This window comes from Benincasa hispida, chromosome 7, assembly GCF_027475165.1.
Source record: "Benincasa hispida cultivar pf3 chromosome 7, pf3_genome.v1.1, whole genome shotgun sequence".
NCBI classification, from domain to species: domain Eukaryota; kingdom Viridiplantae; phylum Streptophyta; class Magnoliopsida; order Cucurbitales; family Cucurbitaceae; genus Benincasa; species Benincasa hispida.
This window is the reverse complement of record NC_143484.1, coordinates 60,864,625-60,882,352: the sequence shown is the minus strand read 5'-3', so window position 1 is coordinate 60,882,352 and position 17,728 is coordinate 60,864,625. Positions and strand designations below refer to the sequence as shown.

At 32.1% G+C, this 17,728-nt stretch overlaps 1 protein-coding gene across 3 annotated transcripts; it reads right to left on the bottom strand.

The window, feature by feature from the left end:
• Positions 1-6,758: 6,758 nt before the first annotated feature.
• LOC120081712 (ELMO/CED-12 family protein) lies at positions 6,759-14,717 on the bottom strand. 3 transcript variants are annotated; one of them, XM_090315906.1, is made up of 10 exons: positions 14,526-14,717; positions 12,999-13,112; positions 11,943-12,007; positions 11,458-11,573; positions 11,297-11,351; positions 10,994-11,114; positions 10,797-10,844; positions 10,420-10,514; positions 10,051-10,160; positions 6,759-6,903 (listed from the first exon to the last, which is right to left on the bottom strand). In XM_090315906.1, exons 1-10 carry the CDS (start codon positions 14,626-14,628, stop codon positions 6,774-6,776), a joined length of 957 nt encoding a protein of 318 aa, XP_090172032.1. In that variant the 5' UTR covers positions 14,629-14,717; the 3' UTR covers positions 6,759-6,773. The 3 variants fall into 3 exon arrangements, with proteins under 3 accessions (XP_090172032.1, XP_090172033.1, XP_090172034.1); XM_090315907.1 differs by lacking the exon at positions 6,759-6,903 and adding an exon at positions 9,681-9,864; XM_090315908.1 differs by lacking the exon at positions 6,759-6,903 and having other exon boundaries at positions 9,922-10,160.
• Between the last annotated feature and the right edge of the window lie 3,011 nt (positions 14,718-17,728).

Sequence of the window (17,728 nt, the reverse complement as noted above, 5' to 3'; positions counted from 1 at the left end):
AGAATGACTTATTTCTTGGATCTAATCTTATGCAAACTCATTGCATAGGACGTCCCTACTCCTCATGTCAAAACATGTACGAATTAGGATCACATCATATGTAGCACTTTACAACTCTTTGTAACAACTACAGAGTAGGTCGTATCCAATGGTGTTACAAGAATAAGGTACCTAACTTCATTCATGTACCATAGATCATTTTGACTATTTACTCGAACCGGATCCACTCTTATGTCTCCACATAAAGTTCAAGTATTCATACAATAGTCATGGGTCTTAGTTTATTGGATTTAGACTTTCATAAAATTTATGAGATCAATAACAAGTATATTGATAATAGAAAATGTTTATCATTTTACAAATTGCGAGTTTTAGAACATAAACCCAACAATACTCCCACTTGGATTAAAACTTCAGTGGATCAATATATACAAATATATACAATGTTGTATTTACATTGAGAGAATAAAATGTACAAATACAATAAACTAGGGCATCACAATACCCATCAATTCTCCCACTTGCCCTAGTGATACAAAACTCGTAGACCTAGTCCTACTAGGTGACCCTCGAACACATTAGCCGAGAGGGCCTTCGTAAATGGATCAACTATATTTCTTTTGCTGATTCACTTACAGCAACATACTCAGCTTCCATTGTGGAGTCCGCAATACAACTCTACTTGATGCTTCTCTACACAACTTTTTCTCCATTAAGAGTGAATACTAACCCCAATGTTGATTTCCTCGAATCAATATCGGTCTGAAAGTCAGAATCAATATATCCGATAAGAATCAGATCCTTAGGACCATACACGAGCATATAATCTCTTGATCTCCGAAGATACTTGAGAATGTTTTTAATAGCAATCTAATGGTCATGACCAGGATTGGATTGAAATCTGCTGACAATTCCTACAACATAGCATATGTCGGGACGAGTACACAACATTGCATACATCAAACTCCGAACTGTATATGCATATGGAATTTGATTCATCTCCTCAACCTCATGAGGTGTCTTAGGACTCTGCTCCTTAGACAAGTGAATTCCATGCCTGATGGTAAAGATCCTTTCTTGGAATTTTGCATTTTATACCTAGACAACATCTTGTCTATATAAGATGCTTGAGATAATGACAATATTCTGTTCTTGCGATTCCAAACTATTTAGATTCCAAGAACATACTGTGCTTCTCCCAAATCTTTCATTTGGAATTGTGAAGCTAGCCATCTCTTAACGTCAACTAGATATTCTACCTCATTCCCAATGAGTAGAGTATCATCAACATATAACACCAGAAAAGTGACAGTTTTGTTGATGATCTTCTTGTATACATAAAGTTCGTCAATATTTTGTTCAAAGCCATGAGATTTGATCACAGAGTCAAATCCATATTTCAGGATCTAGAAGCTTGTTTTAATCCATAAATGAATCGATTAAGCTTGCAAACTTTTTGCTCTTGACCCTGCTGTATAAACCCTTCTGGTTGAGACATATAGATACTCTCTTCAAGATAGCCATTCAGAAAAGCTGTCTTGACATCCATTTGCCATATTTCATAAAAAGTGGCTATGGATAAGAGTATTCTAATTGACTTTATCATGACAACTAGAGAGAAGGTTTCTTCAAAATCTAACCCCTCTCTTTGGGTAAACTCTTTTGCCACAAGTCTAGCTTTATAGGTCTGTACCTTACTAGCTTGGTCTCATTTTCTCTTGTAGGCCCATTTGCAACCGATGGGTTTTACCTCTTCCGGTTGATCTACAAAATCCTAGACAAAATTGAAAGACATAGATTCCATTTCAAGGTCCATGGCTTTAATCCATTAGTCTTTGTCCAAATCATTCATTGTTTGATTAAAAGACAATAGATCCTCTAAACCATCATCTGGTATGATGACTTGAGTTTCAGTTAAACCCATGTACCGGTCAGGCTGTTGCACAACCCTCCCACTACGACGAGGCATCCTCAACTCTTGAGAAGGATGTGAAGTATCAGTTTCATCAACAACTTTTGTTGACAGGCCTACTCTATCAATAACTCTTGTTGAAGGACTTGCTCGATCAACAACTCTTATTGATACGTTTGTCGTTTCTCTAGACATTTCTTCTATTACTAGCTTACTACAAGGTTGATGATTCTTTATATAATCTTCCTCCAGGAAGGTTGTATTTGTCGATACAAACACTTTATCTTCCTGAGGATCATAAAAGAAGCCACCTTTTGTTTCTTATGGGTAACCTACAAATAGGCATACTTTTGAACGGTGTTCCAACTTTTTAGGATTTTGCACCAACACATGTGCTGGACAATCCCAAATTTTGAAATGATATAAATTTCCTTTACGTCCTCTCTAGAGCTCATAAGGTGTTTCAGAAACACTTTTCGAGGGAACCATGTTCAAAATATAAACCGCGGTCTTAACTGCGTGTCCCCAAAAAGAATTTGGTAACTGAGCGTAACTCATCATGGAACGAACCATGTCCAGCAAAGTTCTGTTTCTCCTCTCTGCCACACCGTTCTACTAAGATGTGCTAAGGGCTATGAATTGAGACTGAATTCCATGTTCTATCAAATAGTTCTAGAATTCTATGTCTAAATACTCACCACTTCGATCCGATTGAAGTGTTTTAATCTTGGTTCTCAACCTCAGCCTTATACTCTTTGAACTTTTCAAAAGTTTCATACTTTTGGCGCATTAGGTAAACATGCCCATACCTGGAATAATCATCAATAAAAATGATGAAATATTCATACCCTCCTCTTGCTTTAACATTTAGAGGTCCACAAAGGTCTGAATGAATCAGCTCTAGGGGTTCTTTGGCTCTAAGACCTTTTCCAGAAAAAGATCTTTTTGTCATTTTACCCTCAAGACAGGACTCACATGGTGGTAATGAACTATCTTCCAACTTATTTAGATGACCGTTCTTAACCGATCTCTCAATCCTATTGAGATTTATATGATGCAGTCTTAAGTGCCAAAGATAGGCATTTGGAGAAATCTTCCTTTTCTTATGAGTCCCAACAGTTGTAAACATCTCTATGTTCAAAATAGCTTTGACCTCAGTTGGTTTTAATGTGTACAAGTTATTTTCTAATTTTGCAGAGCAAATTTGTTTATTACCCGTTTTGATGAACACTTCACCATTTTCGAAATAAACTTTATAATTTTGTTCTAGCAAACAGGAGATAGAAATTAGATTCCTTTTCATAGAAGGAATATATTATACATTTTTCAAATATATGTACTTATCTCCTATAAATAACTTCATATCTCTCACTGCTTTGGCTGAAACAATCTCCCCGGTCCCTACCTTAAAGATTGTTTCACCTTCTGTCAACTGTCTCCAGGAACTTGTTTCTTGTAAGATAGTACATACATGATTAGTGGCACCTGAATCAATTATCTAGATTTTATCGTTTTCTACTAAACATGCTTCGATAACAAGTAAATCATATTTATCTTGTTGTTCGAATTCAACATCCTCATCTACATAATTCATAATTTCAGATGAGTTGGGAGATAGAGGACAATCCTCTGTTAAAACTCTGTTGGTATAATCAACCGCTAGTAATTTGTTTGTTGATTTGATTTTACTGTTATGTACATTGGAAACGAGTATTCTAGAATTCGACATGCTGATAAAATTCAAATAAATTCTAATTAGCAAATTGTAACTAAACTCAAAATCAAGTTTTAGTAAAATGTAATAATATACCCATAACCATTATTTATTTGCAACGATATTTTAGTGAGTCAGAATATGTGCTACCGTGGGCAGTCAGATACTCCTTCACTAAAACAAACAATTTTAACTAAACACTATCCTCGGAATAACTCTTATTGCTATTGTCTCCGGAATAACTCTTATTCCTATAGTCGTTTAGTTATCGTTTTCTGTCAAGATCTTTACTAACAACTTAGTAATTCTTGTAAGTGTGACCCGCCATTTTCAAATCATATAGGACGGTATGAATTTGCATCCGAAATAGAAGACAACATCCAAAACGGAACTATAAGACCCTATTCATTTTATTGAAGCCTGGGTTATTCTGAATCCTATGTTACAACCCTCCAGGGATAGTTGTCGCTAAACGACTAGCAAAGGGCCGCCTAAAGCAAATCAACAGGCGCAACATAGGAATCTCACGGTTCAGACTAATGGAGGAGACCATAGGATATATTGACACATATCCTTCACCCACTTACTATGAACTACTTCCTCCGTTTACCTTGATATTGACTCATACAAAACACTCTCCGAAGGGAGGTCACTCCCAGGGTGATACGAAGCGTCATATGAATCTCACGTTGTAAACTATGTGGAGACATGGTAGTTGAAATCTATTTATCGTATAATAGACTTATATTTGAACAACTTTCTCCTATTCACCGAAATCTAGATTTAAGCTAAAAATACTTTTCGAAGGAAGGTCACTCCCAGGGTGACACGAAGTACCGCTTAAATATGAATTGTGAACTCTTAGAAAAGTGAGAGCTAAAAAATAATGTATCATATATGTTATAAATTTCCCACTGAAGTTTTCTAATAACTCTATCATATAAAAGTTATTAAACTGCCATTGAAGTGTTCTATTTGGGTATATCTATACTTAGGTTTTTTTCGGCTAATAAAAAAACTCTAATTCTATGTGGTTTATCCAAGTGTAACTCTTATAATTGGATTTTAACTTACGATGTCTAGGTGATAAACCATTTTATTACCTCACATCACTCTCGTATGCTCATAAAATCGGTTACCAATGCTCAATTATTCGGCCATAATCCCCAGGTAGGAGTTGTACCCCAAGCCTTAGACATGATTATATACCGATTGAGTTTGTAATCTAGGTTTTATAAGTTTTAACAATTAAAACAGGTAGTCAACCTACATGAGCATGCAGTTGTTGTTTATGGATTTTAAATGTCTAACCCAATTTTATAACAACTTATAAAACTTTAGACATGCTATTCATCCATAACATACATTAGGCATTCAAACATTTAATATAACATTTAAATTAAGTACGAGAAACCCTAACATGCATACTATATATTATAACAATTATAACATACTTTTAATGCATGTTACATGCTTCCTATGGTGGGATTTTAAATCTAAATGGCATACTATATGCACGTATAAGATTTATTTAATTATAACATACATTAAATGCATAAATAATTAAATACAGACTGATATGGTTTTAGTTTTGGCAAAAAAAAAAAAGCAAACAGAAGCCTAATTATTACAAAACAGCTTCCGAACCGCTCCAATACGAACTCAAGTAGCTTTAACGGGACCCGAACCGTCTAAACCGGACCAGCCAAGAACCATTCGAAGCTGAACCAGACCAAACCACAAGAGAACCGGTCGACCCGGCAGCCCTTGCACATGTTCTAAGTCTCATCGTTTAGTAATGACGATCATCGTCTTACATTTTGAAAGATCGTTTAGTAAATGCTTGATTGTTTAGCGCGCGAAAAGTAAACAATCTTTTAATGCCATCGCATAGCATTCAATGCATCGCCCAGCTACCGCACAAATTTATGCGATCGCGTAGTGCTATCACATAGCAACTCAATGCATCGCTTAGCTACCGCATAGAGGTAAACGATCGCGTAGTGCTATCGCATAGCAACTCAACGCATCGTTTAGCTTCCGATCAAAGATAAACGATTGAAGTAAGCGATTGCTCAAGGCTATCGTATAGCTCTTCATCACTATCACTTAGTTCTATCGCATAGAACCAAACTGATCGCTTAACAACATCATCGTTTTAGTATCCGCCGTGTAGCTAAACGATCGCTTAGCTCCATCTTTTAGAACATCATCGCGTCGTTCAACATCGTAGGAAGCGATTTGTTTAGTTCCATTGCATAGAAACTTCAACGCATCACACTATGTCTACACGATCGCTTAGCTCCGCATCTAAACGATTGCTCAGCGCGATTGCATAGCACTTCATCGCATTACTTAGAGCGCATCGTTGCTAAACAATCGCATAGTACCATCGTATAGTAAATTCAACGTATCGTTTAGTCCCCACGCCAAAACTAAACGAACGTTTAATGCTATCGTATAGAAAATTGAATGCATCGTTTAGCTCCCGCAAGTACACGATCATCTAGTGTTCAATATCATAACGACCAACACCCATTGCTATACGATCGTCTAGCTTTTCTTCACATCGTGTAGCATCTGGAGCTAGACGATCTTTTAGCAACTGGAACCTCAACGACGATAAGAACATAGGCTAATTTTCTAGAACTGCAACTCGGCCCCTTCGCTTGTTTCTTTAAATTACAGCTTAATTTCAACTCTAATGACTCCAAATAAATTTTAGACTCTTGAGAACACATTAAAGTTCATTAAGTAAGAGCCAATTACAAATTTAAATGAGAAATTAAAGAGAATTAAACAGCAAAAACTCAGAAAACCATATCAGTGCACTAGTTTCATATTTCTCATATAAAACACCCACCAAACCAAAATTAAACCGAATTGAATGCTTATATGATGCTCTGATACCAATTGTAGGATTGTATCAACGGTAGCAGAAGCACAAAGGATCATTTAAGCATTCAAATTCACTAATTTTGGCATAATATAAAGCATGCTTCTGCAGAAAAATGGGTTTCAAAACATACCTCTTGTAGAACTTCTTCAAAGCCCCTTCTCCAGCTGCAATCTTCTCCATATCTTATTGTAGACCACCTCAAGATCTTCCCCACTATTCTCTTGGTGCTCTAGATTGAGTTGTGGGACTCAAAACAAGCTTGAATCAAGGGATGAAGGAGAAAAACTCAATGTAGCAACCTTTGTTGAAGAACCTTTCTTCAAATCGAATTTTCTCTCAAAATTCTGTAAATTGCATGCCCGATTTTCACTCCAATCTCTTCATTATAATGCAAATCAACATGCAAAGAGAAAAGCTGCATGAGTTGCAGCCCATGCTTGGAGAAGACAAGGCAAATATATTGTTATATGTGTGAGCTTTGGAGAAGCCAAGGCAAATATATTGCTATATTTAAATATATAAATTCTCCTATTCCATTTAATTCTAAAATTAAACATAATTATATCTCATATAATTACTAATTCCCCTAATTCTAATTTGAACGTTTCAAATTAACTTATCACGCTATTCTAGAGTTAGTCCGTTACGAGCTAATAGGGGGACCTCGCGGACCTACAGATCATGGGCTCCAACGATCCGAGATTAATTGGCTAAACTCATTAGACCAAATTAATCCTCATTCGTTAACTAATGGGTCACTCCACTAAAGCTCATAGTTGCACTTCCATTACTGTAGATATATTATGTCCACATGATTTAACCATAATCAACAAGTCGACCCTTCACAGGTTGTTTGTAATAACGGCTGAGTCAAATATATGTTTTTACCCCCGAGATTACATCTTATTCCTCAAGTCCCTACTGATCCTCTAATGAACAACTAGTTTGTGATCTAATCACCAAACCAAACTCTCTCAGCCCAGTAAAAGGGTAGAGCCCCTTGTTTAAGACCTAGATTCAGTACTTGAGAGAACAACCTTTCTCCTATCCTTAAATTGGGTGGGCATGAACTCCGTCTTGCACCTTATGTCCCCAACTATCTATCCGGTCTTACCCCTAAAATGGGAGTCTTATTGAGCCGGCGCTGTTGAACCAACCCTCAACTATGCAAATCTAAGGGCAATCCCAAATAAACAGGAGTTCATAGTTAGCTCAGGATTAAGATCGAGTTACCTAGGTCATCTAGGTGAAATAGTCAGTTTTAAACAGTAAACAATGTTATAAAGTAAGAGTGACTTATTTCTTGGTCTTGATCTTATACAAACTCATTGCATAGGACGCCCCCACTCCTCATGTCATAACATGTACGAATTAGGATCACATCATATGTAGCACTTTACAACTCTTTGTAACAACTACAGAGTAGGCCGCATCCAATGGTGTTACCAAAATAAGGTACCCAACCTCATTCATGTACCATAGATCATTTTGACTATTTACTCGAACCCGATCCACTCTTATGTCTCCATATAAAATTCAAGTACTCATACAATAGTCATGGGTCTTAGTTTATTGAATTTAGATTTTCATACGATTTATGAGATCAATAACAAGTATATTGATAATAGAAAATGTTTATCATTTTACAAAATACGAGTTTTAGGACATAAAACCCAACAAAGGATGCATGCAATAGAGGTTCATAACTACAAGAAAACTTCCCTTACATGCATTGTTTGGTATTAATATTATCATATACTATTTTTTTAAAAAAAAAAAATCAATGACAAAAAGAGCTGAAAAAGTAAATCAGATCAAACTATTACATAAAATAATAATTTATATGACTAAAAATAGGAAACTTTAAACAATTGTGTAATTTATATATTTATCTAGGCTATATATGTAAATGACACTAAAAAAAAACTACTCTAGTTGGCACTAAAGAGCACGTTTGAACTAACTTTTTAAGTTTTAAAAAATTTATTTTATTATTTACTTCGTTACTGGATCCAGGATTTTAAGTAGGGGGATACAAATTCATATAAGTATAATTTTAAATATATCAATATAATATTCAAATTATATAAGATCGTCAAAACAAGCCTAACTAATTAACATATGGCAGATCCAAAATTTCATGTTAGGGGCACTAACTTTATCTAAGGTTAAAATTTTAGCCTATTAACGTCTCAATTTGTGTCATATATAGTTCTTGAACTTTAAAAAATATATATTAGATCACTAATATCTCGATTATGTGTCTAATATATAATACTAGACATTTTTTTTAAGAAAAACAATGTAACTATTGGCTACAAAATTTAAAATCTGAGATTTAATTAGAAACAAAAATAAATTTTTGTCTAATACGACGATGAGTTTTTAAGCAATTTTTTATATTTTATGAGATTTTTAGATACTAATTGATAGTTTATATATCTATTATACATTTTTAAGGGATTTATTCAAGTTAAAATTGAATTTTAGATATTTGTTAATCATAATTCTAAAAACTAAGGATTAAACTTGTACTAACTTGAATATAATTCTAAAGTAATGGTAAAGTAAATACCAAAAATATTATATGTAAAAATAGTGTTTATATGCTTTAGTTTTCAAAAATTAAAAATACACTAATCTAGTGGACTGCTAACCACTAAAGCAAACTCCTCCTATACATCCTAGGGGTAAGTCTATATACATTCAAAACATACGCGTATTTTTTAATATTTAATAATATATATATATATATATATATAACGATACAATGTGAGAGGGACACGTGTCCCCCTATTCCTTCATAGATCTGCCCCTAACTTCATTTAGAAGTACATTTTTCAACCCTTAAAAAATTAATCTAAATAGACCATAAAATGAAACTTGAACTAAACTATTGAAACAATGATCGGAGAAAGATCCATCCCCCCTCTCCATCCCTTATAAAATTGAGAGACATTTTCATCCCTAAAATATAAAAATGGGGAAGATTGAGACTAAAATTTGATAGGAGTTTCAACCTCCTACTCCTCAAAGAAAGTAAGTATATTCTAATTTCTAACCAATAGGCTATGTTTCATGTTTGTAAAATATCAACAGTTAAATGATAAACATCGTAATAACAGTAAACTAAAAACCTTCCTATTTAAATTAAATTTCTCAACAATAAGTCAAATTAAGCTTAATTCAACGGTAATTAACATGACTTTCATCCTAAAAGGTTAGAGATTCAATCTCTCACTTCACAATTTTTTTACAATAATAATAAATAAATCTCAACAATAGGAAAGTCTCGGTCCATTCTTCTGCTAAAGTAACATCATCTTACATCTACCTATGCTGAAATTTGAAACAATACAAAGAACATCAAGTAAATTAGGCAAGGGTTCTAGGGGCTTTTCTTCGCTCAAAACCTAATATCATAAAAATATATATATAATATATATATAAGAGTAATAAGTGAATACGTGTATATATTTCTAACTTCAACCCTGTCTTTGATAGTGGTGTGACAGATTATTCTACCTGTAATCTAATGTTAAAAGAAGGTTGTAAGAAGGCATATCTTCAATCCGTAATACATCTTCCATTAAAAGTTCTTTCTCCAACTGAGCTCTGGTGGACTTCAATACATCCTACCACAAATGGATTATTCGATTATTCATTTATATTGCTTTTTCATGCTATATTTATTAAATGAGTAGATGTCACTTAGAGTCTTAAATCACTAATGGATTAAAAAACTCAAACTAGTCGATGAAGGTAAATTTATTTATATATCATCTAATAAAGAGCAAATACGAGTTAGAATTCGCAGAGAGATATTTTTTTCTTTTTATTTTTAAAAGAGTGAACTCTTGAAGTGAATAAGCTGAGTCTGCAATTTATTCTTACATTGAACTCCATGTAGGTAGCATTTCTCTCCAGCCATTGTTTGTCCATGACAACGAAGGCGACGCAGTAAAGCAAGTCAAATGCCCATTCATTCTCTGTTAACAGAAAATACCATACCAAGGACAATTATATCTCTTGTATTAATAAGCAACTTCAAACTTGACATGTTGCAGGATTAAGTTTAGAAACTAAGAAGCACGGGCAACACATCATGTTTTAAGATTCTAGGACACGTTTATTAAAATATACATAATTTTTATACAGAAGAAAATTCAAAGTAAATGAGTTAATGCATTTATATGCTTAAAAATATAGTTTGATGTATTTCACCCAATTTATTATTATTGTCATATATATGTGTCTTTTTAGAGATTTACCTGACAACATCTGCAGGAAAACTGATCTGATAAAAGTCCTTGGTTTTGCTGCATTTGAAAAGGTGAGCTGCATTAGTTCTCTTTCCAAGAATTTAAAAGTCGCCATAAAAATGAAGCTCTAATAGTATACTGGAGTATTGCAGCCTACATGTATATTTGTATGTAGACCAGTACTTATAAATGGATTTGCTACTCACGAGAATCTAGATCAAGCATTTGCATGATCATAAATGTGATATTTACACCAGCAACAGCAAAGGGATATTCCCAAGCAGCTGGCTTTCCTCCTTGTTTTCTCAACAGAAGTTGGAAAGTTGTCTGAAACGATAAAAGGACAAATAGGATAAGTGGAAAACATAATAACATGTGGAAAACTTAATAACATGTTAACACTTGGGGATCTATGGGAAGTTTTTAACCTAAGTTAATAAACTCTTTGGCCCATTCAGGTGAAAAGAAACTAAAGAATTTTTCAAGTCAAATGAAGTTTAGGATCTTACCGAGAATGTCTTTGCAAAGAACAACAAATTCTCCAAAGAGATAAATCCAGCTCCTCTGGATTAGGTAAAAGCTTTTCAGAGCAATGAAAAGGAGATAACGTGCCAAAAGGTAATACAAGAGATAAACAAGCAGTCCTCAACTCATATAGCAAAATAATAACCTAAAATCAGTTGATGGGTCTCTTCCCTGCCATCCCATTTCTTTCCATTGATCTGATACCAACGCCTGAAGCTCTTGACCAGGATAAGCTGCATACCATAGAGCTCTTAAAGCCTCCTGTCCTTGGTGAAAATTTCACAATAAGCATACTAGAGAGCAAGTTGTACACAGAGAACTAATAACATAAAGATTTTGTAAAATGACATTAGAAGGAAATGTTATTAATAGCTTAGAAGCTATTCCAGATATGAACTCAAGTTGCTGTGCTTTGGGGAATCTTCTGAGTACTAAACTAAGGCATCAAATTTCAGAATATAAGCAAACCTCGTGGTCGTTTTTGTTTTGATAACAGACCTTTCATTGGTTAAATGAAATCGGAGAAACCCCAACATCAAGAGGCAAATTACAAGAAACATTTCCAATCGGAGACTAAGAAAGATAAAATGAAATGTGTAAAAGGGTGCTTATGTTTGCACTAATAAGAACCTGGTGGTCGATTCTTGAACCATCAAAGTAGACCTTCATGCGGTGCTTTAATCTTCTTAACCTATCTTCCTGAGATCATGAATGTAAATGGCACTCAGCAACACAATGATTTTCATCAAGTTAAAAGATTCACAGTACATGAATAGTTGGCAAGAATCGTCATCAATACTATTTGAAAATTATCAATCAGGAGGAAACGTCTTATATTTAAGGAACGTGTGTGACTGTTGGACTTCTATTAGCTTAACCCCATATTGTAATTAATTTGTTTATTTCAATAAAAATCTGAAATCAAATGTTTACAATGTGTTCGTTTTCAAACAAGCCAATGACACTGTCTGACATTAACAGCACAAAAAATTGAACTCGCAAGAGCATGATTGAGCCAGCAGGCACGAAGTACATTACTTCCGACTTATGTTTTAGAAAGCTATTAAGGCTTACGTCTTCAAGTAAGATTCTAACTTTTAACTTCGAGACTTTATGCCTCTGTGAAAAGGCGCTTTAGATTTAAAATCTCTACGCCTCACCTAACGATTAGAAAAATAATTTTGATTTGCCAAATTCTTGCAAAATGTAAAGACATAAATTGTGACAATTTGAAATATTACTACTTTTAGTGTTGTGACTTTAAGAACACTAAAGACAAAATTCTATAGTATAAATCAATCTTATTAATGATAATAATTGTGATATTAAAGGTATCCTTTTAGAATTTTTTATTTGGTGAAAATTGCAATGATATTTAATTTTTTACGCTTTTATATGACTATCATGTATAGCAATACTTGGTTATAGCAATTGAGGATTTGTAAAATGTCTTTAATTTAATTGGAAGGTTACACCTCGCCTTGGAAAAAGTCTCAAGGCCAACAAAACCTTTTAAAACATGGCTTGCAAGTAAAAGCCAGCAAAGAACAAAGACAGAAACAGAATGCCAAGGATCAGTATAAATTCATCAATAACTACATCCACGATGGAAGTGGTAACTTTATGGTTTATATCTCTACTACTTCCCCGTCTTACTCCAATCAATTTGATAGTTTTTTTATTTACTTGCCTGTACAGGAGTCAGGTTGATACAAATTCGTTCAAAAGTTCCCTTCCGCTTGAAGCAAATGCAAGTGATTCCCTTCCCAATCCAAGTTGGCGTTCCACACGTCACATAATCTGCACATTAAATCATTGACGTTCAAATTTAAGCTCACACTTGAAATTATTGCCACTAAATCAGCCATTTCCTGTATGCAGTTTGAATACATGCATTGCTGTCCTTCAATCCTGAATGAAATAAAACTTAAATAACTTGACTTGTGAATCACACTTGAGAAAAATCATAACAGCAGCTTGAGTAGAAACCACTCCAGATGATTTTACTATGCTCGTGGAGGATGACTTTTCCTATTTATCAATGAGTAACATGGAAAAACAGTATCCGGCCTTTCCCTAGACTACCTCATTTTCCATCTTCCCATTCCCCTCTTTCATAAAGAAAAGCGAATCAGTGGGGGCTGGAAAAAGTTTATAATAATATCCAGTCTAATAAAGAAAAAAAAACACTGTATCAGTTGAGGTTGTTTTGCATGCATCTGACTGAAACTTGCAGTAATCCCCAAAGAAGGCTAATCTTAATGCTGTCTTAAAACCAGCTAACTAGGGACTATACTATTATATTTGTATTTATGTTATTTTCAGTATTTAAAGGAGTATGCTATATAAATTATCGATTCTCTATCGTTTACGTTTTTTCTGTTTATCTTTAATCGTTGATTTTTTAATACATACATTAAAAATGAGATGGGAATGTATAGAATGACATACATGTAAGTATGGTTTGAAAGGATCCAAAATAGCAATCGCTAAATAAACATGTTAATTCTACCTAAGGAGGCAATAAACCTTCACCCGATGGCTCTGTTTCCGGCATGGTTGTCACCAGTCCAGAGCCAATGGATTTTGAAGTGCCACGGAATAGAATTCAGATCCCATTTAATGACTATTTGGTTTAAGCTTCTTTTCTCACAATTCCTTGGTCACGGTTTTCGTCTTGCTTAAATAAAGATTTGAATCTATAACCAAATTTCAGATTCCAAATTTTTTTTTTTAGTTCTCAAAACTTGGCATGAATTTTGAAAACACCCTAAAAGAAAAGTAGACAACAAACTAAAAAAAACTCACCAGGATGTAAGAATTAGATTTCATAAGCTTAATTTAAAAAAACCGAATGATTATGAAATGGAGCCTTAAATATCTCATTTCATCACACCAATTTATTATCAAAACCGAATCCTGCATTCTTTTGTTCTTCAAAGAAATGCAGAAAGGCTTTGATTTTCCTAATTAAGTTCCAAAATTGCCACAAAACTACGGGTATCCCTGAAAAACTCGAAAAATAAACAAAATGCAGTTTACTAATTCATTCAGGAAAGCGGTCCATGAGTTGATTAGGCGAATTGAGAAACAAGAGCAAATGTTTTGATTCAATTCAGGCAGAAAGTGGTTAGAATAAGGGGTAACGATGACGATGAGACGGTAATAAAGGGAAAAGAAAAGAGAAGAAGCGTTGAGAGAGGATAGGATTACCAGAGGAGGAAGTGTGAGTGTGAGAGCAGCGGGAAATGAAGGATGAAGAAGGAGAGAGGGAACGAATTGGCGCAGAGCTTCTATGAGTGTTGACTAAACTCATCTCACCGCCCAATAATCTCTATTCTCTGTGATTCTCCGACGCTTTATATCATCCCACTGACTGCAACTGCAATGAGATTATGAGAAACCAATGGGAATTTAAATACCATTTTCGACTTTCAAATGTTAAAAATTTTGTATTTTCAATAAATTTTAGAGGAAAATACCTCTTTTGTTTTTCTAGATTTGGATTATAATTTTTACTTGTTCGCTTTCAAAATGTTTAACTTTTAAATTTTATGTTTAATTTTAGTTTAGTCTATAAATTTCAAAATATTGTTATTTTGCTATTGAGATTTGAATTTTATTTTAATTTGGTCCTTAATAAGATTTTTCATTTTTTTTAATCTCTATTTCTCAAATTGATGTCAATGTGTATTATTTAACTTAAAATTATTAAGAATTTGAGATTTTAAATTTAGTTTAAATAGTGATAATAAAATAGTGAAACTTAATTAATTATAATTCTTTTAGATGTTTTAAATTAATTAACATGTGTTAACACTAAAAACAAAAATTAGTATTTAATGAAAAATTGAGGTTAAAAGTGTAAATCTTTAAATTTAGAGACTAAATTGAAACAAAACTAGAATCTCAAACATAAAATTGTAACATTGTCAAACTTATGGACTAAATTAAAACTAAACTCAAAACTTAAATATTAAACATGTGACATTTTAAAAGGGGCAGGTGCGATATAGTTATGATGCCTAAAATATTTGCAAATATATCACAATGCAAAAAAATTTGTAGTTATAACAAAATTTAGATTTTGATTTCGAAGTCTATAAGTGATAAACCATATTACTAATAGAGGTTTATTAGTGATAGACCATGTTAGTGGTAGGAGTCTATCACCGATAGATTTTGCTATATATGATTTTTTTTAAAAAAATATTGTTATACACTTAATTATTGTCACTAAAAGTTCTACCAAATGCCATTATCCATTTTAAAACCTATGGACCAAATAGAAACAACACTCAAAACTTAGAGACATATTTAAGATTAAGAATTAGTAAACTTAAGGTGACTGAAATATATAAATCTAGACATTTAAAAATATATAGATTAAAATATAATTAAAATTTATGGACTAAAATAGTAATTTAATCCGACAACATTAGAGACTAAAATAGAAATAAGGATGAAAGCTCGATGATAACTTATAAGGTAAAATATGAGAAATTTAGGGTCTGATAAAGAATTTGAAATAAAAAATCTAAAAACAAATTATTCAAGGAAAAGAGAATTGTATATCATGTCTTTGAATATATGTTTGGTAGAGATTTAGAAATTGGATTCTAATTTGAAAATAGTTTAAAATGTGTTTGATACCATATATTTATAAATTATAAAACTAGTTATAGTTGCCCATTAATATTTAGTTGACAATAAATTATTATTAATTTATTTTTTAAAAAATTATATACTTATTATTTTGTAACAATATATAATTGGGGAATTTTCAAAAATAGAAAAACCAGGAAAACTATTTATATAAAATAGCAAAATTTTAATTTTCGTTGATAGAGGCTAATAGAAGTCTAATAATGTCTATCAGTGACAGAAACTAATAGAAGTCTATCGATGATAAAAGTCTATTCATGTCTATCAGTATTTTTTTTCTATTTTTATAAATAGTTTTACATTTTTTCTATATGTAAAAATTTTCCTATATAATTTATAATACATGACATAATACATATTATATTTTTTTAAAAATGACTGAGTTTATAACCAGACATATTATATTTCTAATTATTTTTATCTTTATTTAATATAGTTTTATATTTTAAATTTTAAAATTCAAAGTCTTGTTACAATAAAAATATAAAAAAAAATGTTGTTTTTGTAATTTTCACTATTTAGATTAGATAATCCAAAAATAATTTTTAGAAACACAAATTTGTTGAACAATCCGAAAATATAAAACAAAATTCTAAACAAAAAATATCCTTATTTTCGCTTTTGAGACCATGAAATTAATTCATAAAATAAACAACTTTTCATCCCTAGTGGAAGCAGTGATTCAATTCCACATTTAGGTTATATTGACTTTCCGAATTATTAATCAAACTTTCTCAAGATACTTAAGGAAAATTTATATTTTCTTTCATATTTCTTAATAGTAAAGTTTTTTTTTATTATTTTAGATTATTGTACTATAACTGAAAGAAAATCCATAATATGTTTATGATAAATCTTTACAGTTTGGAGAATTATATTAAACCATTTTGTTGCTGTCCTCTCTAAACTACTGAATGCACAGTGAAATTATAGTTTTTTATTTTTTTTATTTTATATATCTAACAGTATAAAGCCAAACATTTTTCAGCCACATAAAATATTTAATATATAATCAAATACAAATATACCGATTAATTGTTTTTTTTGGCATGTATAAATGAAGCGATATAAATTACAAAATTTGTCATAATTATGAAATATACCTAAATCTAAATATATTATGTTTGGAACGTTAATGCAACACCCTTAAAAGACAATGCAGTGAAATTTTTGTGGAAAAAAAGATTCTACTAATAGTACAACCACATTTTGGAAGTTCGATCAAAGTCTTCGACTTTGGTAAATAAACTTCAAGCAACTCAAAATCTTCCAACGTGAGATAACAACATTTCTTATTATTATTAATTTTTACTATGGATCAAAAGCTTAAGTTATTTCTAACCTATAATTTAACTAATTAAAATAACAAAAATATCAAATATCTACTTCACAAAAAAAAATGTTCCAAATAAATTTGTTGCATATGTTTTGATCTTTGTAGATTAGAGATCTAAAAGGTGGGTGGCATTTAAAAATATAAAATAGAAAACATAATATAATCGATTAATTTTGATTTAAGATTAGAATATGTTTGGATTGATTAGTTGAAAAAGTTATTTTTCAATAAAACCAGTTTTATTTAAATTTTTTTGATAAAAATTGTTTAAAATAAACCATGAATTGTTTACAAAATTATTTTGAGTAGTTGTCATATACTTCAATTTTTTCTATTGATTTATTTTTAAAATTAGACACTTTAAAAGTTAATCCAAACTAAGGATTAAAGTATCGATATCGAGATTTCTATTTTA